The 24,687-nt window shown below is 40.4% G+C and overlaps 1 protein-coding gene across 13 annotated transcripts in view; it reads right to left on the bottom strand.

Annotated features, from left to right (window-relative positions):
- The window catches only part of SNX24 (sorting nexin 24), a 157,727-nt gene that overhangs the window by 11,895 nt on the left and 121,145 nt on the right, over positions 1–24,687 (bottom strand). For 6 of the 13 annotated variants that reach the window (XR_014838643.1, XR_014838647.1, XR_014838646.1 and 3 more), the window contains exon 4: positions 19,751–19,815. The exons of the other annotated variants lie outside the window; for them this stretch is intronic. Coding sequence is in view for 1 of the 6 variants with exons in the window: in XM_085014410.1 (XP_084870536.1) it covers positions 19,751–19,807 (57 nt within the window). In the remaining 5 variants the exon portion in view is untranslated. The remainder of the gene's footprint in view (positions 1–19,750; positions 19,816–24,687) is intronic. 13 annotated transcript variants of the gene reach the window in all.

Raw genomic sequence — 24,687 nt, 5'->3', positions numbered from 1 at the left:
TAAGGCTTAATGTTGTAACAAACACAGAGCTGTTCATCCAGGCAATAGTTTTAATTATGTGAACAAGTGGTAGCTTTCACATTAAAAATAAAATAGGGGAGGGGGTAACAACCATTCTTATCTCCACCCCCACCTTTTAAAATAAATTAAATCAATAACAAGTGTGGGACACTTTTAATGGCCTGAACTACTTAATTTCCAGGATCTTTAGACATGTCATCCATCACTGCAGTATGGAGGAAGACATCTCTTGAGTGTTCAGGGGGTTACTTTCGTTTTATTAATGCAAGATTTAGGGAATTTTAACAAGGTGAATTGTTTATTTGCCTTGACAGATTGGCTTACAATGCACTGGCTACATCTACAGCATGATCATTAATGACAAAAGACAGGCAAAAAGCTGTTTACACGGCAACACCAGGATGGGAATTAATCCTGCTCAGCCTCCCCAGACAGTGCCCCAAAGAGATGATCACACTGTTTTAGGTCAGCTATCCTGGGAAAAAAAGAAAACAGAAAACTTCAAAAATCAGTGAGCATTTTTATTATGTGCTCATTATATATTCTCAAATGCTATTTTCTAGAAAAACAATGACCGATATGGATTTCAGGGTTTCCAGTTACAAGAAAGCAACACTGGGGAGGAGGTGGGTTACTTAAGCATTCAGTAATGTGGAGGAAATACTTCCTAAACTCTGCCAAGGAGGCTTGTAAGGAAATACTTAATATTAAGCCCAATCCGAGATAGAGTGGAATAGAGTGAAATTTACCTAATTCAATGGAAAATGCACAAGTGAAATGACTATCACTAGTCAGTACAGAGTTGCAAAAGAGAAATTAAATTAGTTCAAGCAAAGCTTTTTGTTCAGAAACACATGACCTCATGCGATGAAAGACCCATCAGTGACGTGGGGCCTCATGACTTTCACTCAAATCTTCTTTGGTTTTTTTGAAAAGCTTCTGCTCAAGAAGAACCACTGCTTCTTGAAGCTGTACCCTGGACCATCCCACATGCTTGGGACCCCAGTCTGGTCTAAATCACCCAACCAATTCAATAGATAACATATATATATATATAATTTAAGATAAATATATATAATGTATATATTAGGTAAATTATATATAATACATATATTTTGAATACCAAATTATATTTCCATGTTGCTTTAGCTTGCTTATCTTTATTTTTGATTAATCTTTAATGCTTAGTCATTTTCACTCTTTAAAGAGGCAACGTGGTGCAGCATGAATATGCGGCTTGAAAGCAAGACCTGGGTTTGAATATCTCCTCCGTCTACTTTAAAGGTTACTGTGAGGATTAGATGATGTCTCCAAGAGTTTCAGGCATGCACTTAACATTCATCAAACACAAATTCTGTTTCCTGTGAATTTTTTCGCTCTTATCAATTCTCAACAACTTGTTTTACCGGTTTTGGAGGTTTGGATCACTGTCCGTCTAATAGAGCCTCTCAGTCCTCTACAATTTATAGTTCCCTTTGAACATGATGAAAGCTGAGAATCTTGCTTTCTGAAAATATGCATACGTAGATAACTGTGCTGCCAGTGGCAGGGGATTCACAGGCCCTTGCCAGCCCAGCCAAGGATGCACACGTGCAGGTCCTGTGTGGCAGCAACCCTGTTGGGCACACTTTTCATTTGGCCTGGAGCCTGAGGCACTGCTGAGCCTGTGCTGGATGCCAGCTTCCTGAAGGACATGCTAGCTTTCTTGTTTCACTTTTCTACCTCTTTGTCAATTAGAACGCCGCTGGGCTGTGTGCTGCTGGGTTGTTAGAATTCATGAGTGCTTTCAGCTCTGGGCTGTGCCTGAAAAGACTCGTCTGGCTGAGAGGCTACCCTGGTGAAGGATTTTTTTCTGAAAAAACCACAATCTACTGCTGTACCAGATTTAGAAAGCGGCTCATATTTATGGCTTCTGCATCTTCTATGTGTAACTCTAGAATTCAATAAGCCGTGCTGTTGAAAGTTTCCAAAGTTAGCAAAGAAGGAGGGAAATTAAGGTTTAAACTCTACTTCTGCAGGGTACAGTGATGAAGCCCTAACACAGTACACCTGTTATGAGAGGGGCATTTTGAACTGCTGGGTCCCAGACCCAGTGCTATCTAGCCAATTAAGGGTAACTCATGGAAGAGTCCTGACACTGGAGGCAGGTTGGGATTCATGTCTGGGTAGGTAATTTACACTGTAAAACATCAGAATTCAAAATGAATGTAACAAGTTGGAAATAAATCCCATTCAATTGAACAGGTTTAAATACTGAGTCAACTACTATGAATTACTCAGATGCGAGCTGGAGAGCAGGTGCCTATGTACAAGTGTTATTGGTCGCAATGTTAGGTCAGTGAGAAAATTCTGCTTCCACAGAGTGTAAAATGAGCTGAGCAATCCTTTCACTCCAGTTAATGCAATGTTATTTAACCCCTAGAGAAAGGGCAATAAGAATAAGCTAAGGAAGAGCTGGAGGCAAGCAATGACAATGACTAAAAGATTCAAAATCGTTTCCATAAGAAGAGGCCACTCAACCGTGGGTACCAAGTATGGAATGAAGCAGTGGAGGAACAACGAGAGTGGTCTTCAAGTTAACTAACCATTCTGTTGAGAAGGGTAATCGTTTTCAGAGGTGATGGAATAAGAAGAAACCACTGTCCAAACCAGCAGAGAAGGGATCTATTTCTAGCTGAAGTCTGTGCAACAAAACTAGGAAAAGTGGCTCATATATGGAAAGCGTAGGCATCATAAGAGCTTCTAAACATGTGGGTTCTGAACGTCTTTTATTTTATTTTTTGGTCTTTTTGTCTTTTTTTAGGGCCACACCCATGAAATATAGAGGTTCCCGGCCTAGGGGTCCAATCAGAGCTATACCCGCCAACCTATGCCAGAGCCACAGCAACTTGGGATTCGAGCCACGTCTGCGACCTACACCACAGCTCCTGGCAACACCGGATCCTTAACCCACTGAGGGAGGCCACGGATCAAACCTCGTCCTCATGGATGCTAGTCGGGCTCTCTAACCGCTGAGCCACAACGGGAACTCCCTGAACGTCTGTTAGTTGCTCTTTCATACACAGGCCGACTGGAGATGCAACAGAATTAACGGAAAATTACAGTGAAGAATCTATGCAATTCACCACTTAGGAAGTACATAGAGTAAAAATCATGTTGCTATGAAGTGCTCAAGGAAACGGAGTTACATCAAAGAACTATAATGAGTGTGTGATACATTATGTAACAGACTCTTTCTATGACTACATTCAACTCTGATCAACGTTAAAATGAGCAACTGCGGAGTTCCCGTCATGGCGCAGTGGTTAACGAATCCGACTAGGAACCATGAGGTTGCGGGTTCGGTCCCTGCCCTTGCTCAGTGGGTTAACGATCCGGCGTTGCCGTGAGCTGTGGTGTAGGTTGCAGACGCGGCTCGGATCCCGCGTTGCTGTGGCTCTGACGTAGGCCAGTGGCTACAGCTCCGATTCAACCCCTAGCCTGGGAACCTCCATATGCTGCAGGAGCGGCCCAAGAAATAGCAACAGCAACAACAACAACAACAACAAGACAAAAAGACAAAAAAAAAAAAAAAAGAGCAACTGCGTGTACTTTGTAAGAAGCAAAAATTATTATTCTTTACAACAATGTTACTCAATGCAGAAGAATAAATGACTTTCCTATTTTAAAGCAGATTATTCTTTCAGAAATAGCACTCTAAAAGAAGAATGGGGGAAAAAACCTCTATGAAAATATCTACCAAAACACTGCCTAAAGGGGGCAGAAAACAAAAGCACTGCAACCAGCATCCTCTGCAAGCTCTATGTTTACTCCAGGAGAAATAGCTCTTTTATTGAAAAGGTGCAATTATCATCATGTAACACAAATCACAAAATCCCGATGTTTCTACCTTATCAGCTTTATAAAATCATGTTCCCAAAGGATACCATTGATTAGTTGCACATGTTCTTTCTGTGACATCCCAAATACTTAATTGTCAGTTATCTTTTCTTCTTCACTAAGTAAAATGCAGTCACAAAATTACAGAGGGACCTGGTCTGCCTTAACCTTCGCTAGATGCCATCATGCAGCGGAAAACACTGGTAAAATATCACAGGATAACGCCGTCCGACAAGGGAGACATATAAACACTGTAATGATTTCCCACGAGTTTCCATTTTAGAAAATTGTCACTAAGGCGAGCATAAACGGTGACACATCTCCACTGAGGACACGGTGAAATCGAACGCTGGCATTCTAGTTAGGTCCAAACCTACCCAGCAGCCAATTATAACAGGAACGGAACATCTTGCTGAAAACTTGGACAAGAGCATTTTGCTAACCTTCCAAGATCACTGCACAAAGCTGTGTTGTTTTCACTGATTTGATCCTTTTATCCTCTTTTCAAAACATTAAAAACAAACAAACAAACAAAAAAAACCCATCACATTTCTTCCCACTGTCTATCAACATGCATTACAGACTTCAAGGAACCTCTCTGTCACAAAAGCCAGGGTGCTGAACTAAGTCGGGAGCTTTCCAAGAGCCCTGGAAAATCTCTTCCTGTTCCATCTCGTTTGGTGGGCACTGTCCGAAGGCTGGGGTGACAAAGTTCATGACAGTTTTTCCTCTCTTCCCCAAAGATGCTTTGCAACATACCTGCTTCAGGGACATGGCTAAGAACAGAGAGGGAGAAAAATCAATACCTCCTCACTGCACTAAGTGGGCGGCAGTGTCCCTGTCCTCTGGGAACACAGGCTCTGCTGTCCCCAGGCCTCCACTTGCCTGCTCCCCAGCATTTGCTCACAATTTCACAAAATGAGCCGCAGTAAGGTTAACCGAAGGAACGCTTTTGAAAAAGTCAGCCAGTAAATGGATCTAAGAAGGCTCATGACCACCTAAAAAAAATCAAAATCAGATGTGTCTAGAAGAACCCACTGCACCACGCGGCCTTCTCTGTGTGTGCCACCATTCCCAAAATGTGCCTCTTCTCCGTCTGGTGGAAACTGCACTATTCATAGATTCAAACAGACATCTGCTATCATTTCACAGGGCTTTATAGACTGTTGCACAAGAAATCTGAGAACCTGCACTGTAAGCTGAGTGCTGACAAGGACCTATTTAAAAACAGTAAAGAATCTGTGCAAAAGGAACAACGTGACGTGGCTTAAGGAAGATTTGACAGAAGAAACCTAATTTCTGATAATACGGCTAAAAAGATAAAACCAACCACGGAACAAGAGCAACTGGAAAACCAATCATCTTTTGGACAATTTTAAGATCAAGATTTATGTTCTGTTTGTTTCTGAAATATCTAATTCATAAAAAAGATATCTGTTTACCACGTACTAAGTACTGGCATGATGGTTATAGCCAAATTAACATGGTCCTGCCCTCCCAAGCCCACAGTTTAGTGGCGAAGATGGACAGTGTTCAAATAATCACAGTGATGAATATGAGAATCCAAAGTGAAATAAGTACCTGGAAGGGAAGTAGCTCATTTCTTTAAGCACCCTATTAACCCATGGGGGTATTACCCAAAGATGCCCTGGGAAACTGACCCCTGGGCTGGGAAATGAATGAGCTAACAGGGTAAATGGAGTGGGGTGTGTCAGACGCACAGCACGATGCACTATTCAAAGCACAGTGTGCAAAGGCCTATGGGAGGTGGAAGCGTGGCGTGAGAAAAACCGGAAGGCAGTGTGGCTGTGCCTTGGAAAATCAAGAAACCAAGCAATAAAGTGGGAGAGCCCGAGCTGAAGAGGTGGGGCGGAGGCTTCTGGGGTCATGTGAAGGATTTTGCTCTTTCTCCTCCGGATCTGCGGGCCACCAAGGGATGTTGCCGAGGTGGGTGGTAAATGAGGGAGCTAGGTATACGTGCCATGATCTGCCTTGTTATTTTGACCACAACTGGAGCGGCAGTGGTGCTCCTCAGATCCAGCAACCACAGCTTACGGCCTCTCCTTGGCTGTCTCCAAATGGCTTCTTGGTCAAGCCACTGAATTAACTTTGACTTTCATTTCATATCTGGCTCCTTTTCAAATCAGCCTGTGTGCTTTTCTTAGGTCTATGATCTTTTCTGATGGCTTCACTTATTTTAAACATTTAAATTTTTAGGTTTCCATTAAATAGTCCTTTTACTTGAGCTTCTTGGATTTGATCCTGTTTTTGAGTCTGTGGACTCTCACTCCCAGCTGTTTATTTTTTTCTGTGTTTTGTAGTTTTGGTTCTTGAGCTCATCTTCTGCAGGGCTTTATCTGTAGGAAAGACTAGGCCAGGTTCAAGGTGTGTCTTCCCTGCGTGGTTCTGCTTCCCAGGAAACAGATCCCTAAATGGGATCTTAGGAACGCAGTCACCTTTGGGAAATGATCCATTCATTTTCTAGACTGGAGTCATGAGACCATGCAGATACCAAAGATATAAACCCTACACTCACATGAAACATGGTTTGGAAGCATTAGGAAACACTGTCTGTGTTCAACAGATTTTCAGAGGCTAGTGGTTTCAAAGTGGGTTAGACACGTGTGGGGAATTCAACAAGATCCTTAACTGTGATTCAGAGAAACAAATGCTAGAATTTCTATTTGTGTATTTTAAAAATAGATCGAAATAATAAAAAATAAAAATAAATAAACAAATCTATATTTTCTAAATTGTTTTCCCTTTTTTATGGCTGCATCTGTGGCATATGGAAGTTACCAGGCCAGGGGTCAAAATGGAGCTGCAGTCAGGGCAACACCGGCTCTGAGCCACATCTGTGACCAACATAGCAAGCCTGTGGCAATGCTGGATCCTTAATCCATTGAGCGAGGCCAGGGATCAAAACAGCATCTTCACGTAGGCAATATTGGGTCCTTAACTCACTGAGCCATGATGGGAACCCTAACTTTTCTAATTTTTCACATGTGGATTGATACTAGTGCATGTATATAACATTACTAAACAAGCATACATTGAAGAATTATGCTCAGTTTTTCATTAAGGATATATAGTCCTAGGCCAATAAACTACTAATCTGACTACAGTGCAAAAAGAGTTTATAATAGCCAGTAAGGCCCAATTTATCCAAACGATACTATTGAAATAGTCTACCTTAGCCTTTCTTATCCTTTTACTAGGGTACAGCTCTATTTTTAGAAAATGCCCTTCCCACCTTTTCTCAATGGCCAACTTCTACTTATCGTTCAAGTCTTAGCTAAGTGTTACCTCCATTAAAAAAACTTTTCTCAAAAAAAAAAAAAAAAAAAAAAGGAGGGGGGGGAGTTCCCGTCGTGCGCAATGGTTAACGAATCCGACTAGGAACCATGAGGTTGTGGGTTCGGTCCCTGCCCTTGCTCAGTGGGTTAACGATCTGGCGTTGCCGTGAGCTGTGGTGTAGGTTGCAGACTCAGCTTGGATCCCGCGTTGCTGTGGCTCTGGCGTAGGCCTGTGGCTACAGCTGCGATTCGACCCCTAGCCTGGGAACCTCCATATGCCGTGGGAGCGGCCCAAGAAATAGCAAAAAGACACACACACACACACACAAAACTTTCCTCAGATCCTCAGTTTGAACTAAGCTATCATTTTGTGTGTGTGTGAAATAACAGAATCATTTTAAGTGATGGGATGATAAATACTGGATTGAATCATTTTAACTTTCAACAATTTTAACCTACCACATACAGCAGTTTTCATATGGTTTCTAGCAACAATCATAATTAATCCCTAGTCTGTGTTGGGCTCGTTGTCTTATTTAATTTTCAAGATACTGTGGAGTATTATCATTATCTGCATTTGGCGTATGAGGAATTTAAGGCTCAGACAGGCTAAGTCACTTGTGCAAGGTTTCTTAAAGTGAAGGGGACGGGCAGGATTGGAACTTAGGTCTCTAGCTCTAAAACTACTCATCTACTGATGTATCTATTATCTGAGTCATTCATTCAGTCCATAAATACTGACATTTACTGCATGCACATCAGCACTGAGCTACACAGTTTAGTTCTCTTCCTAGTCAATTTTATCGTAATCCTTTATCTTTTCCAGTATATATTTTCCTACACTATGTATAAATTGAATTTATCCCACAGATAACTTAAAGAACCACTGAAAAGAGCTCCCTTAAAAGACAGTCCTAATTTTCTTTGCATTTAAAATTTTTCTTAACATCTCAACTAATTCTTGCAAGTATAAATTCCATTAATTTCTGTCCCATATTAAAAAAAAAACAAAACCAAAAAACACCTCAAGATAAAACCAAAGCAAAAACCAAAGGATATGACCTCATAACATTTCCAAACCAATCTGACAACATCTGACCAACTCAATTCTTTTTTGACTGGATAAAATATTTTAAAGCCACATTTTATGCATTTGTGATCCATTTAAATTACCTACATATATGTTGAAGAACAATGTGTCTCAGTTACACATTATAGATAACAACAGATATTGATGAGGCATTTTCTCGATCATCCAGTATGAAAAAAATTCCCAAAGCAACTATAAGCTACCTACTTACCTGTAAGTCAAAACTTAGATCAGCAGACTAACATGTGAATAGAGCCATGTATTCACAAAGCAAACCAAAACTGATTTAATAATTCAAATAATGTAATAAGACACCAAGTGAAATATAAATCACAGAATATGGTTATGGAAGAGTCGTCTTTTTACTTTAAAGAAGAACTGGTCATCAGAAGGGGGCTTGTAAGATGTTGCCTAGAGAGAGAGCCTCAGGAGACTGGTTTTTAATGAAAGATGTACAATTAGCATAGCCTATGTGTGTTGAGGAATTGATATTTTTAAAGTGTTTAAGGTGCTTGAAAATCAATTTGCTCTCTTAAATCCCTTAAACATTCTCCCAACTACCTACTTTATTTCTCTGGTTTATTTTTTTTTAATTTTATTTTTTTTTTCAAATTTTATTACAGTTGATGTACAATGCTCTGTCAATTCCGGCTGTACAGCAAAGTGACCCAGACATACACACACACACACACACACACACACACACACACACACACACACACACACACACATATACACGCACAGACACATATATATACACACACACGTTCTTTTTCTCACATTATGCGCCATCATGTTCCATCTTCTGGTTTACTTAGCACTCTCTTTTTTTACATACTGTACACTGACACAGCTCTGGCACAGCTGAGTTTCAAAAGGTGTAGTTTCCATCGGTAAGGTCTTCCAAGGCATCTACATTTTCACTGCACTGCAGCTAAGTCACACTGTACCAGGTAAGCATCTTTTTTTAAAAATGAAGACCGCTGACAATATTTCCTATTTGTTCACTTAAAAGCACTGCACTGCACTAGGAGTCTCCTGTTTAAATGCTGAAGTTATGCAACTAACATTTTATTTGAATTTAAGAATCGCGAATGAGCAAAGTGCATCACGCACAGTATTCAGTGGGAACAGTGAGTGGAGAGCAGCTGGGGTGTGAGGTAGAGCTTTATTCCAAGATGCAATGGCAAGTCCTCAGAGAAATGTACCAAAAGTGAAAACTGGCCCTTGTGGAAATGGTTCATAGGTCTAAAGTTAAAAAACAAACTATAAAGGAAATAATAAAGAAAGTGAGAAAGGGGCCCTTGACCTCTTGGCTGTAACAAAAAAAATGCAGTCAATGAAATTGTTCACATAAAATACACAGGTGGGTTAACGGTAGCCCAAAGGGACTACACCAAGGGAGATGGGACACAACAGCACAAGAGATAATAGTGGACTTGTGTACATGGCTGCTAGTCACTGCACAGCACATACGAGGATGAGCCTGCTGGGTGAGTCCATGGAAAACTCTTCTCCCAAAACTAATGCTGAAATAAGTCCTCCCATACATAACGTGAAGTTAAATTATAGATTTCCCTAAGGGATGTACCCTCAACAATGAACATGGACCCTCTCCTGAGGCGTTCCAGATTATACCAGCCTTTTTCTGGCAGCCTCCCAGGTTTCCCAGGAAGTACACCGAGAATGACTGCATGGGAAGCTGCTACACACTTAAGCAGAAACACATGAATTCTCTGCCTGCCTTCTGCCACTGGAGGCTGTGACACAGACTGACAGTTTCCTAGCCAAGATCTGGTCTCCTCCTCTTCCTTACTAATGGAAAACTGATTTTGCTGGGGGTATGGCAAGGTATAAATATAAAAAGCAAACACGAACAACAACAACAAAAAATCACCACAATAACACTCACCCCCAATACTGCCCAGATTCCTTTGTCACGTGATAAAGACCTGGCCACTAAGATGTCCAGGGAAGTCATCGGCTGGGAAAGACCCAAAAAGTTCCCTAAGAGTGAATGATGAGGCTTCGCTGGCCCTTATTTTTTTTGCTCATTTCTCCTCCCTGTTCTTCTCTCCTCTTGCCTGCAACATGAGCATGGTCTCTGAGTTCATCTGTTCTCTTGTGATCATGAGGGAAAGGCCAAAAGAATCCAAGAGAATGCAATCTCTCATCATCTGGAGCTACTAAAACAAAATCCACAATTACCCGCCACTGGTAATGCTTGAGAAAATAATATGCCTGAGAAAGAGAAATCCCAATTTTACTGAAGTCATTTTATCTGGACTGTTAGCTGTGGCAGAACACAAACCCCTCCTGATAGAGACTTCTTGCCTCTGTAGAACATGAAGTCCTATTTTTGGCCCAAAGAGCAGAGTAAGGGTAGAGCACTTTAACAAAGAGAGAAAAGAAAAGAAAAAAAACCAACTCTGCTACTTTACCTTTAATTTACTACTTGAGTACTGGGTAGAATACTTTAGCAAGAGCGGAAAGAAGAAAGGAGGAAAAGAAGGGAGAAAAGAAGGAAAGAAGGAAGGGTAGGCAGGTGGACAGACTAACCCTGCTCTTTTTGACTTACTACTTTAAAAAAGTCCGCAACATCAAGAACAGTCTATAAAAAAATGAAAAAGTAATTACGTTCACACACACCTTACACAATGTCTGTAAAAAGCAAGAGAAGGACCAATACATGAAAAACTTGTCTGCCTAACACAGCAGGTGCCAAGAACACACTCTATCAAATAGTAAAGAAATCAAGCACAGAGGTAATGAGATGAGACTAAACAAAGAAAAATGTATGCTGATTATCTAGAAAAATATCCTACCAAATTGGGTCTATTAAAGAAATCATAGACAGCATCCCTATGGAAATGGAAAGTGTATCATTAAACTTATTTTACAAAGGATTGTCCAAATCACTGTAGAATGAGCCAGAGGGAATAATTTAGCATTGGCTGGGGGAAGAAAATACAATTCTACACTAACAGGTCTTTTTAATCACAAATTTTATGATTTTTTAATAGCTTTCTATTAAGAGCAATTAAAGGGAGACAGCAAAGGTTTACACAAATACTCTAGTGAGTTAAAATGACAGCACATATTTTCAAGCAGAAGTTTCACATCTTGTAGATTTTAGCAAAGTTTGCGGGTAAAACACTAATGTATTTTTGGATGAGGAGGAGGGGGGATGAAGAGGGGGAGGAGGGGGAGGAGGGGGGTTGCAGGAGGGGAGGAGGAGAAGCAGCAGCAGCTGGAAGACATCCCTCTGGTGTCCAAAGCTAACATTTTTGGGTTCTTTTTTGCTCCCCATTCATGGCTGCCCCTGGGACATAGTCATGTGTGCCTGAGGAGCCCAGCACCACTGGGGCCAGGCAGAGGTGCAGTAGAAATGCAGGGTACAGATACAACAGAGGGATCCACGTACAACCTGGACACCTTGTTGGGCCGATACACTAACCAGGCCATCTGGCTGGACCAACCATCTCAGGGAGTGATCCCCTCAACCACCCTTACACCCAGGCTGGCCCCGCTGTGCCCCGGGGAGGGAGCCAGGGAAATGCCCAGGGAAAGCAGACTGGCATGTTCCTATTTTCTTCAAACAAATCTTTCTCGTGTATGTTTCCCCCAGGCTCCGCTGGGTGTCATCACCTGGAGGTAGCCACTGATCAAGGGAAAGGGACACCTTATTTTATAGTTGCTGAAAGATAGCAGGTAGGTTGTTTCAGTTCACAAGAATTGTAGGCACTTCTCAACATTTAGTCACTCAAACTGTTTAAAATTAATCAGAGGCGAGTTTCTTAGATCTTCCACGCTTCCACGAGGTCAACACAATCTACTTCAGATGTTGTCGTCATGATGAAATAAGACTCATGCCTGTAGAGACACTGCTACAATTTCTACAGCCCAGCATGCTGTACTGTAAAGAGCTAATAAATACTACTTCTTATTATTCTTAATAGTAGTAGTAGTTTAAGATGAACAAAAACAATCTATCACAGAAGCCGAGTAATTTACATAGCAAATTTAAAGAAAGTACACATTTTGTGTATGGTTTTACTTGGGTCATTGTTAATTTTTTTTTTTTTTTTTTGTCTTTTGTCTTTTTAGAGCCGCACATGGAGGTTCCCAGGCTAGAGGTCTAATCGCAACTACAGCTGCTGGCCTACGTCAGAGCCACAGCAACACCAGATTTGAGCCGTGTCTGCAACCTACACCACAGCTCATGGCAATGCCGGAGCCTTAACCCACTGAGTGGGGCCAGGGATCGAACCTGCAACCTCATGGTTCCTAGTTGGAGTGTTTCCGCTGCACCAGGACGGGAACTCCTAATTTTTTTTTTAAGCTTGTACTTTATATATGATCCAACTATCTTATAACTCCCTGGCCTCTTAATGGATGCATACAGGTCAAAGTATTTGTTGTTGGATTTCTGTTACAAAGAACTGATTTAGTCAGATCTTCAAAGCACTATCGCTGTGCACCAGTAAGCTCAGACATGACCTAGCCAGGCTATACAGAGTCCTTCTCTCAGTGCAACTGCCAAACCACTGACCTGGAGATTTCTCACTTCCATCAGCCCTCTCTGACTTTTTTATTCTTCTTGTCCCACTCAAGATTCCATGATCAACCATCATAATCAGATCCTCGAAATGCCTCCAAGCCCCCTCCTTCAGTTGTACTCAAACCTCGCAGTTCTGTTTGAGTCCTGGCATCTCTTAGCCACAATCTATCCCAGCTACTAAACACTGGGAGAAAACTACCCAGCACGAAGAAACTGGTTTCACTTTAAATTCAAGCTCTTTATCTACAAAATATTCTCTGGAACAGTGAGAATCACCTATGGGGCTTGCTGAAACACACATGGCTGGGTTCCACCTCCCAAGTTTCTGATCCAGGTGGGTCTGAGGTGGGGTCTTCTCAGAATCTCAATTTCAGAGAAGTTCCCAAGTTCCCAGGTGATGCTGCTGCTGCTGGTGCAAAAACCACACCTTGAGAACCACTGCTCCAAAGGAACGGCCATCACCCATATCGTACCTTCTCCTCTTCTCTTTGAATGTCCCTTCCCCCGCCCTCCCTGTCTGCTGAGAATCACTCTTCCCACTTCAGTGAGAACAGAAGCCATGAGACTTGACGTCCTGCACCTCCCCTCATCCCACGCTACCTACGTTACCCTTTACCATCCTCTCATCGTCTCTTCCTCCCTCTACTGAAATGGAGGACATGCTCCTCCTCCTCTCAGAGGCCAATGCCTTTCTTTATACCCTTTGACTTTCTTAAATACGTATTTACAACCTTCTCTCCTCTGCCTATTCACTATCTAATTCCTTCCATCCATCCATCCATCCTTCCTTCCATCTTTCTGTCATCTCTGCTGAATCATTCCTATCAGCATATAAACATGCTCCAGTATCTCAGAGGACAAAAATAAACCAAAAATATCCCTCAGAGAACACAGCTTATTTCTCTGCTTCTTTTCATGGAAAAAGTTTTATAGATGCTGTCTCCCTTTCTAACCTCCGGTTGATCCATTACTCTAACCTCTACAAAAATGGCTTTGGCTCCCACCATTTTCAGCTTGTCAAGGTCACAGATCGCTTTCATGTTGCCAGATTCGACGGCCACTTCTGTCTCACTCTACTCAACTTCTGAGCAGCCAGCACTCGGCCAAACAACCCCTCTCCCACTTCCTGAAATCTCAGCTGTTTCTGCAAAGCTTCTGGTTTCCTCCTATCTCATTTTCACTCTCCCTTCCTGCCTCTTCCTTTCCCCAAACCTGATCTCAAAATGCTGGGATTTTTCAAGGCGTAGCCAGTGCCGTCTTTTCTCCCTGTACTCTTAGTCCTAACTGGACAGAGCAACTGCCCTAAGTTTTAACACCTTTATGCTAATGAGATGCAAATTCACATCTCCAGGTTGGAACTCTCTTCTGGGTTCCAGACTTGTAGAACTAAATATGTATTTAACATCTCCACTTGAATTTCTGATCGATACCTTCAACTCAAAATGCGAAAATTGCTCTTTCCTTAAAAACAAAACTGCCACCCTCTGCTCCACCACATCTTCACCTCAGCAAATTAGCATCACCTACCCAGCTGCCAAAGCTGAGTTTCCTTCCCCTCACCCTCCATATCCAGCATACAGTCAGCATCATCTGGAGCTCCTCTCCCACTTGCATAAAGCTGCGGCCAGGTGGTCTTCAGAGCCACAAAGGGCCCGTGCTCCTTCCTCCCACAGCCTCTGCACGTGCTGTTCCCTTAGCCTTAGACGTGCTCGACACGGTTCACTTTCCTTGGTCTTAGGTCTGAGTCTAAATGTCGCCTCAGAGGTACCCTCCCTGACTACTCTGACTCAAGCACTTGCTCTCACCCCCTGATAATCTTTCTTGCTCCCTTATTTTTCTGTCTCCCTTATTACACTTGCAATTATTTCATTTGTAAGTTTAATTGGCTTTTGTCCCTTCAAGTCCAGCTCCAAGATGACAGGACGGAGTCTGCCTCGTTCACCCTTTACCTCTGCATCCAAAACAGTGCTTTGAACATGGGAGGGTTATTCCAGAGGCAGAATTCAACACAGCAAACAATGAGGAGGCAAATTTTGGTTTAGTATAAACGCAAAACTTTATAACTAAAGTCTCTGATGGAAGGTTATGTTTTGGGAGACAACAAGTATCACCCCTGCAAATATTTTACCAAAAGTAGTTGAGGCTCAGTTGTTACAGAATGTTGTCCCAAGAATTTAAAGGGTAGGAAATTGAACAAGGGATTTGCTAAGAAAAACAGTAATATCTAATATCGGTATAATATTTTATGTTTGCCAAATGGATTCACATATGCCAGGTCACTTAATTCTCTCCACCACCCTTGAGGTAGATAAGATCAAGGGCATTTTATGGGAGAACTAATTCTGGGAACTTAACTGACTAGCTGTTATCAGCATCAAGCCCAGAACCTCCAAGGCAGACAGTTTGCATCCTGAGGTGGGTGAACCGAGCATCCAGGTCTTGAGCTACTTCCCAGCTGCACCATTTCCCTGAGGGGTACCTGTGGTTCCTTCTTTAATAACCTTCTGGTCCTTCAAAGGTCAGCTGCTCCCCGTCTACCCTCTGGCTACAAGGGGTGCCAGAGCCCCTTCCGTAGGCTCTGGAGCTCAGCCAAGATGTGGCTGCATATCTCAGAAGACTCAACCAAGGAGGGTGACAGAGGGAAATAAACAAAGAGGGCCACGGGGCTACATGACGTGGCTATAAACGACTCACAAAATAAGCAACTTCTCATCTAAGTATTGGAGAAAATAAACCAAACAGAACCATCATGCTGCCATTTGCTGTCAGACATATCCTGCTACTCAAATAAGACTCTTTTCAACCCCTTTATTACAGCTCATAGCTGAACATCAACAAGGATAAAAGGGGAAACTGGAACTGGCCTAGTTCAGGACACTTTTGAATGGGAAGGTATAGGCTGAAAATTAACAAGCTTAATTTGTCTTTAATTTAAAAATCTTATTATCATAAGAAGCATTAAAAACTATTATTAAAATTTCACGTTTTCTAATTTTTCTAATTTTTTACACAGCCCACCATGTCTTCATTTTTAGAAAAGGAATAATAGCTACTTGCTAGAGCAATTTTGGCTTGGGCACAATTTTGCAACTAGAAAATAACTAAGCCAGACAGCAAACAGGACTCTTCTAAAACATGCTCCCGAATAATGAATAACGCAGTGAGGAGAAGCTTCCCAACTGTGATAACTTTTCTTGTTTTGTCTCACTGATATTTTCTTATGATGGTTTTTGGGTCAGAGTAAACTCCTGAGGACAGATCTGACATTCCCTTTGAAACTAATTACATTAAACAGCAGGTGCCCACTTCAAGTCTGAGAGAAGAATGCAAGACGGTCAGGGAATTCAGTGCACTTGGGGTTAATGCTCTCATCTTTTAGGAGCTTCTTTACACTTAGATATTCCCAGCTCCAATAACGGTGTTATTTGTGAAGAGATGAAAGAAGTCTGATAAATTGAAGTAAAAAATTTTTAAATGCAATTTTTTTTTTTTTGCTCTGCAGTAGCTGCTCTTAGAATACACACCAAGATGATGGCATACTTAAAAACTAATTGACAACTTATATTTTCAGGGAAAAACTACCTCTCAAGCTAAGACTCTCAACAGATTGCTGTGATGACCACATACGTGTAAGGTAGGAACAGGCTGCAGTGAGAAGGGTGACGGATCTATATCTCTCTACCAGTAAACCTGTTTTTGGTAGAATAGGCATTTCTTCAGTAATTAACATGAAGAGAGATACTCTGGAAAAAAGTGATGCTGATGCAATACCAAACAAATGGATCTCAATGACTTTTCGGTAGCCTTCTGTTATTAATTTGATGAATGGCTACCACGATTAATAAGAATATTTAGTAAACCCAAAGGTACACCTTTTAAAGTATACCAGCTTCATGATAAATAAAAACAGAGGCAATACAGTCATCATTTTAAAGTAATAACTCACTACGTTGCTGCTTGTATTTAAAGAATCTTGATGAATAAGTCTGAAAGTCTGCTTGGATCAGTGACTCAGATGGCTCTGACTTGAAGATGAACAGAATCTAAGGAAAATTCTTTAAACTTTATGTATATGGTATTGGGTAGAGCCAAACACACAGTAATGCTTACAAAAATCACAAGTGACTTAAGTCAGGCAAAGAGCAAAAGAGAAGTAAAACTATAAGAGGCCCATTAATTATGCAAAAGTCAATAAGATATGCAAAATTTAAATAATATTTAAGAGAAAAAAAGAATGAAACAGAAGTTAACGAACAATCAAAATACAACCTAAATTACTGCACTTGCAAAAAAGTCAGGAGAGTTCACTTTAAATCCTTATTAAGACTAGATATGGGAGTTCCCATCGTGGCTCAGTGGTTAACAAATTCCACTAGGAACCATGAGGTTGTGATTTGATCCCTGGCCTCGCTCAGTGGCTTGAAGATCCAGCGTTGCCGTGAGCTGTGGTATAGGTCAGAGATGTGGCTCGAATCCCGCATTGCTGTGGCCCTGGTGTAGGCCAGCAGCTGTAGCTCCAATTAGAACCCTAGCCTGGGAATGTCCATATGCCGTGGGTGTGGCCCCAGAAAAAGGCAAAAAAAAAAAAAGAGAGAGAGAGACTAGATTTGAATTTAATTTACGTCTGCCTTTGGGACTATAGTAATTATTCTTTAAGTGTGGAGAAGAAAATATTACTCATTGAAAACAGAACCTTCCTATATTCTGATTTGCTCAACATCTTAGTGAAGCGGACAGGCAAGATTTAGAAGTAAATATTCAAAATTTTATTTGGAGGAGCAGATCAATAACTAGTGATTATCATCTATCATCATTAGCACTATTACTACTATCACTGAAAATACTTTTAAAAAAGAGTTAATAGTTTTCAAAATAGTACTATGCAATAAATAGGAAAATACTTAGGTTATTATCCAATGTAGAGAATACAAGAAACTCTCCTGTGGATAAACTTAACCTTTATTGTTCCTACTTTCAAATTTAATGCCAAGTTTTTGGTCCACTGAAATGCTTGTTGAAAGCGAAGTGAACCATCCATATAAAAAACCAAATTGATCTCCCTTTAGTAGTCATGTGTTTCTATACACATTTCTTCTCCAAATACACATACGACTTGTAGTTATTTGTTTAGATAGTGAATGGCCAAACACACTTCCTCAAAGGCAAGGATTATGTTGAATAATGTGCTCTGTTCCGGGCAGCTCCCACAGTAGATGCTCAATAAATATCTATTGAACATTGACATCTTTTTCCCAGTTGCTGACAGTATGCTACGTCTTCCAATATCTACAAAATGTATTCCATGAGAAGTGCCTCTGTTATCAGTTATCATTTTAGATGACTCATAGGTCTTTTTTCCCCCCAGAAGCAAAATACTTAAGTTGCCTATAATTGTAAAATTTGGCAATTCATAAAGCAGTGTAATGTGCTACAAAATACATTTTACGTGCTAGATGGAATATGATCAAACAGGTGCTAAAAGAAATGTTCAAAAGAAAGGGGACTGCAATCTTCCGCAGGGGACTAGGGAGCAGTGGGATATGACACAACAGCTCCTTCAATTCTAACACATGCAGAAGCACTGGATGTCCTCGAAACACAGCAGGTGCTTGACAATGAAAGTTTTCCCGCTCTTTCCCAGTAGCATTCACTGCTATTGGAGAATCAGGGCTGGAATTAAGGCAGCAGAGGTTTCTATTACTTACCAGCCATTCTTTCCTGGAAATCAAATGTGTGCACCAAAGAGAATGACTTGGGCAGACAGAGAACAAGCTAAATGCCTGTCTTCCTGCCTTTCCTTTTCCCCACTTTCGACCTTCTCTTTTATTCTCTTGACTGACTGGGGGGTACAGGTTCTAAAAGCCACATTTTAAGATACTGCTATCATCTTTCAAGGGAGTCTACACTAAGGATGAGTTGCCGTCCAAACCTGAAGCAGACTAATGAAATTCAAAGATTAATAAATAAGAGAGGCACCACCAACTTAACATATATTTGCCTTTTCAAGTTTATAATAGCTGCACAAACTTTGCAGGCAATAAAGAAGATTCGATGGGCATGAGAGAAATTTGGAGGGTGACAGAAATGTTCTAAAACTGGATTGAACTGATGGTCACTCAACTCTAGAAGTTTACCTAAAATAACTGCACATTTATGTTATGTATATTTCGTGATATGTAGTTTATATCTCAGTAAAGCTACTAAAAAGTATATCTTCTCTGTCTTTTCACGCTCCTGTAGTTGACCTTCTAGAGTCTGACTGTCCGATGATTTGGCTAAGTAAACACTATAAGATGCTGACCAAGTTTTTCCTGGGTCAGCAAAAAGATTGTTAAAAACGGCTGACACCTGGTGTTAGATGTTGCCAAGAGAATGGAGTGGGGGGACATTTTTTTTTTCTAATGAAAAACTAATTAAACATACCACTTTTTGCATACACAGTTCTACGTCAGGTAGAAATACTAACTACCTGCTAAAAACATACTAAGTTGGCCCAAATTACACACTTTGCCTGAATCGGGACAAGTTCAAAATGAGGAATTTTACGTAGATTCCAATAACTACGCCTAACTAACTGAGTCCATAAATCCTAACCTTCATCTTGTTTTAATTTTTTTTCCACAATCAACACACTGCCATGCACAGGCTGTGTTGGGAGCTTGACTTTGCCAAACATTCGAAAATCTCTCCTATTACATCATCTGCACTGCTCTTTTGTTTGTGATAAGGCATGAGCCCTGCTCTTTTGTTGTCATAAGGCATGAGCCCTGCCCATATCAGAGGCCCTGGGCTGACTCTCCTTTCCCAGACGTGTCCTGAGCCCCCATACACAGCTGGCAGGAAAGAGAAGGTTTTAAGAGATGAGTTTGATAAACCCGATGCCAACTAGCCATCTCTCCCTACCTTGGAAATGAGAGCTTGTGTTTCACAGAAGGGCTGAGGAAGTGTTGTCTGCATCATAGTAGGCACTGGAAGGGACACAGAGTAAGGAAAACACGGTCATGGCCAACCAGGGTACGATGTCCACTCAACATGCCAGCACTTGAAGAACGTTTCTTTCACCATAAAGCCCTTCTGCATGTTATAAGTCAACTACACTTAAATCAATTCAACAATAACAAAAACAAAAAAAGCTCTCCTGTGCTCAAAGCTTGTCTCTTGTGTGAGAAGTCTGAGAAGGCAGTTGGGTTCTTAGGTACTAGAAGAAGAGAAAGAAACATGAAGGGCAAGTGCTTTTTGTTACAGATTAAATTAAATACACCTCCCCAAACCTTTATCGCCAGGGTAGAGGGAGCGAAGACACAGGGCTAACATTTACTCTGAACCCAGGGAAGCGAACTTGTGCCTCTCCCCTCTAACAGGGAATAGCTTATAATAAAATGTTTCCATTATAAAGAATAATAGGAAAATGCTTTTAGAACCACCACGGATAGTAACAGTTTATCTATCACACAGAACCCAGTGAAGTAGGGTCTTCAGCGTTCTGTTATTATGGGCCAGCAGTTTCACTGTCAATTTTTGTTAAGAGTATTCTACTCATATTTAAAATTATAAATTGTAAAAAAAATAGTAAGTTATTTAGCTAAGCTTGACTAATAGGAGTATTACTGAATAACAATGACATGTTTTATTATGTTGATATATTTACTATTTGTTCCTATTGTTTTTGACAGGTGTTTTCCAGTATTTCATGCATCTGGAAGGGGGGAAAAAAAGGCCACGATGTAAAGTCATCGTTGGACATGGCTTTAAAGAAACTATTTATACACTCAACATCTGTATAAACTACCTATTATGGAAAGACATTTTAAAACCAAAGGTGACTGCTGACAAAGGATATGGGTGGACGGGTGTGTAAATGGAGATCACACAACTTGTAAATAAGGAGGAGGCTGTCCGCACAACTCATGTGTACATTTAGGTTAAGGCCAAAAGGCTCAGCGGTGGACAGTACATGATGCACCTGAAGATTACTTCATTCTACCCCAAAGGCAGGAAGAAATTTTTTATTCGGTTTTCTTTAAACATAACATGCTTAAAATGAGTATTCTGTGATCACTGCTCTATTTGTTATTCATGGACGATACCTGCCTAAGTGAAGACCACAAATGTTCTTTAAAAGCATCAGCATACATCTGATTACATTCATTCAAGTTTCCGTTTTAGTAGATATTCCTGGTTTCCAAAGATGTTTTTGTTCTTCGGATTTGAGGGAGGGCAAGTCAGTCCTTCTTTGGCTGCCCTTCTGGTCCCCCAATCTACACCCCTTCTCACAATGCAGTGGGCATGCAGGGTTGCAGGCTGCTCCTTAACTATGGAAGCAAATCAATAGCAGCTGAATGCCATCTGCTTCGGGCCGCAGAACAGAACCAAAGTGTAAGCCATGCATCTTCCCTTATTGAAAGGTTATTTTATGCAAGTAAACAATTCATCGTCTTCTTGCACGCTTGATGCTCATTTACCACTCTGATCAATAAAATATGCAAAACAACAAAAAAATTGAATCCTAAGAGTAGTTCTGATGCCAGCGTGATAGTTAATCAATACCCGGCCTCTGTTCACTAGGACAAGTGGTGGGGCTACTTCTATTGTAACCTGTGAAATGCAGAGTGGTTGGTGGGGCTCGTTCAGAAGAGACTCTTTTTAGGAGGGAGATACACTCCGTTTACCCTATAGATTAAAAAGGAGAACACATGCTCATTGAATGAAATCAAAACACTAACATCAACAAGCTTGAATGTTACTGGTTCAAGCCAGTACTTCTCAAAACTCAAGAAAAAATAATTTTGGTTTATATGCCTCTTAGAATCTCAGAGACAAAGACTGGCTAAGATCACGGACACGGCCCTTTGGACAGCCACCCTTTCGGCTCTTTCTCAGCTCTGTCTTATTAAGTCTTGGTTTTCAATGTATTCATGTTGCAGGTGAACTCAGTTTTTCTTCTAAAAACAAACTGCTGTGGGAATTTCTTGTGCACAGTGTTTCTTTTAGTCATACCACAAGCTGCCTTATTATATTAAACCTCTTGACAATTGATTCAGGCAGAATACTTTCCTCTCAACAAAGAAAACTATATCATCTCACAGATGCTACCATAGGAGAGCCCTCAATTCAAGACTGTTTCCTGGCAAAATACAAAACACCAAAAAAAAAAAAAAAAAAAAAACCAACAAAAACAAAAACCAAAAAACCCTGGGTATTTTTCCCCCCATTTTGACCAGCTCTCTCCAGCTGGATTATGAATTTAAGCATAGCATAGGATTTTTTTAAAGGTAAATAAGATACCTTTCTCGAAAGTCTAAAAAGTGGTTTAATAGGAAAAACAAAAACATTGCCATGTGAAAAAAGAATTGCCCCTGAGAAGGTGGTTTTAGCATATTTTCAGATTTTCTATGTACCATAAAGTGACAAGTGTTACCTATTAATCAAAGGGTCTTTACTTTTCTTGATAATGATTACAACAGTTTAAAAACCTAACCTAACCTTTTTACTCCTCACCCTGACCTACTAAATTCATCCCATTTACATATACTTCTCTGATCGTTAGATATAATTAGTGTTATCCAAGAGACATATTTTGTACTATTTTTTTGCATGTATACCTAAGTGCACTGTCAAAGATCTAAATGATATATGGTGGGGAAATGAGTAATGCTGTTTAATATGTAGAAGGAAAGAAAATACATTTTAAAAGTCTTAACGGATATCTTTAGTATGAAGAATAAAAAATGAAATAGCCTACCAAATTTCTATCAGTATATGTTTGTGCTCATTTCACATTAGACCATTATAAATACTTTTCTTTACAAAGTATGTAGCCGAGACTAAAATCTTCTCAAAGTTCTCCTTTATGAAATAAGCTAAATTATATAGCATTGACTGGGAAGTAATTTTTCTTGGGATATTCCTAGCTTCATACAAGAGCACTCTCTAGCTATTAAGATCATCACTTTAGAACTGTATTTAATTCATCTAATCAGATTTCTAAAAGTACTACATATACATAAAAATTTAAATATGTAAGTCAAATACCTGTGATGAAATTAATAACAGCAGCGTGACTACAGAAGTGCAGTAGCTTCGAGTCAATGACCCAACCAGCGGCGAGGGTATAATTTAAAGGCAGAAATTTCCAGTGCATGCACCGTTAGCCACAGTGAACCTGTTACTGCTCTAAAGGGAATTGTTTGCCTCTTATTAGATTTTCTACAGCACAGCCATAAGTGATAAATGTACTGCTGTACTCACTGTCAAGTTAATCAATGCTGCCAAAGTTTTGTTGACTTAACAGTAATCCATAAACTGAGCAGCATTTTCTCCATCCCTATGACATCTCAGTCCACAGAAGGGCTACGAATCCAGAAGTAGCTTCACAGGAAAAAGAGCTGGGGAGGGGGAACTGGAGCAAAAGGGGGCTGACAGGATAGATGAAGCGGGTGACTTTCAATATGAGCAGATATTATGAATCCCCTCTTCTGATTAAAAATAAATAAATAAAACATTTAACAACACACCCCACCCCCCATGAAATTCAATTTTGTTGTTTAAAATTCTAACAAATGAATAACTTCCCTGGTGAAAGGTGATTCCTTCCACAACCCTCTGCAACAAAGCAAAATGGATAAATAATAAAACACCCCAACTTTCAGGAACTACAAAGCAAACCGGCCATTTCTAGTACACAGACTTAGCCTGTCTCCAGTTCAATGCACTGATCAACTCTGGTTCAGGCGCCAGTAATAAGAATGGTGATGTGGACAAGGAAAAAAAAAAGCCCCAAATTTTATTCACTGTAAATCCAAGTATGTGAAAGACGTGGCCATTAGAACTGAGAAAAGAAAGGCAACAAAAGGAGAGGAAAAGCTGCCTTACAAACAAACTGCTGCCATGCTTTCACAAGCAATTACAGACATATGAAATATGAATTGCAATTGATTTTTCTTCCTGGGGTCACTCTGCTCCGTGTTTTACGCACTCTAGGCATTTATTTGGGCAGCAAACTGACAAGTTTTGTAGAATGACCTGAGCAGTGTAATCTTTGCTCAGTCATGGGTACTTCATTGTGGCTTCTCATCCTTGACACTTGTCCCTCCCAAAAACTTACTGGCAAGGGATTACCGGATAAAGACAAGGAACAATGCAATTACCAGCATAAAGGGCTGGCAGGACCTGACCAGGGGATGCTTAGCAACCTTTCATGTGCCAATGAAAAATAAATAGCATCCACTGGGTAGAGTGACTGTCATCCTTATGCTTCTATAGCAAATTTTCTTATTTGGTTGGTGATACTACAGCAGGTTTATTAACTCGTGTGATTTGTCTTGCTGGTAAGAAAAAACATCAAGAAAAAGTTGTGGTTATGAAAAAAAATTATACAGATATCTTATACTTAAAAGGGCTCTTAAAAACTTCAACCATAAAAAGATGTGGGTTATGGCCACCCTTTTGCCTGTTTTCTACAACTCTGATTACAAGATTTTCCTGCACTTTGGTCTTCACAGAGCTCTACACTGTGGATGTTACTGATCGTAAGACAAAGTATTACTTAAAAATTGTTTCTGTCTTTGTAGAACTTCTTTCTTTATCAGTCCACAGGTCCCAGAGATTTTTTTTTCTTATTGGTACACAAAGAGTTACTGTATTCTCTTGAACTGCTGGTTGAGTATTTTGAATAGCCTTCCATTTACAGATATGCTAATACATTTTAAACCAATTCACCTCTTATTGGGAAATTCTTATTACTATATTGCAATGAAATAAATGCCTTACATACAGCATAGCCCAAATATGCAAGGATAAAATTGCTGGATAAATTCATAAAGAGGAAATTGCCAAACTCT

The sequence above is a fragment of the Sus scrofa genome, chromosome 2 (genome assembly GCF_054392235.1).
Source record: "Sus scrofa isolate SSC_HxYL_T2T_F1_AM1 chromosome 2, Sscrofa_HxYL_maternal_Yorkshire_Landrace_v2.0, whole genome shotgun sequence".
NCBI classification, from domain to species: Eukaryota; Metazoa; Chordata; class Mammalia; order Artiodactyla; family Suidae; genus Sus; species Sus scrofa.
The sequence above is the reverse complement of the archived record's forward strand: the minus strand, read 5'-3'. Positions and strand labels throughout refer to the sequence as shown.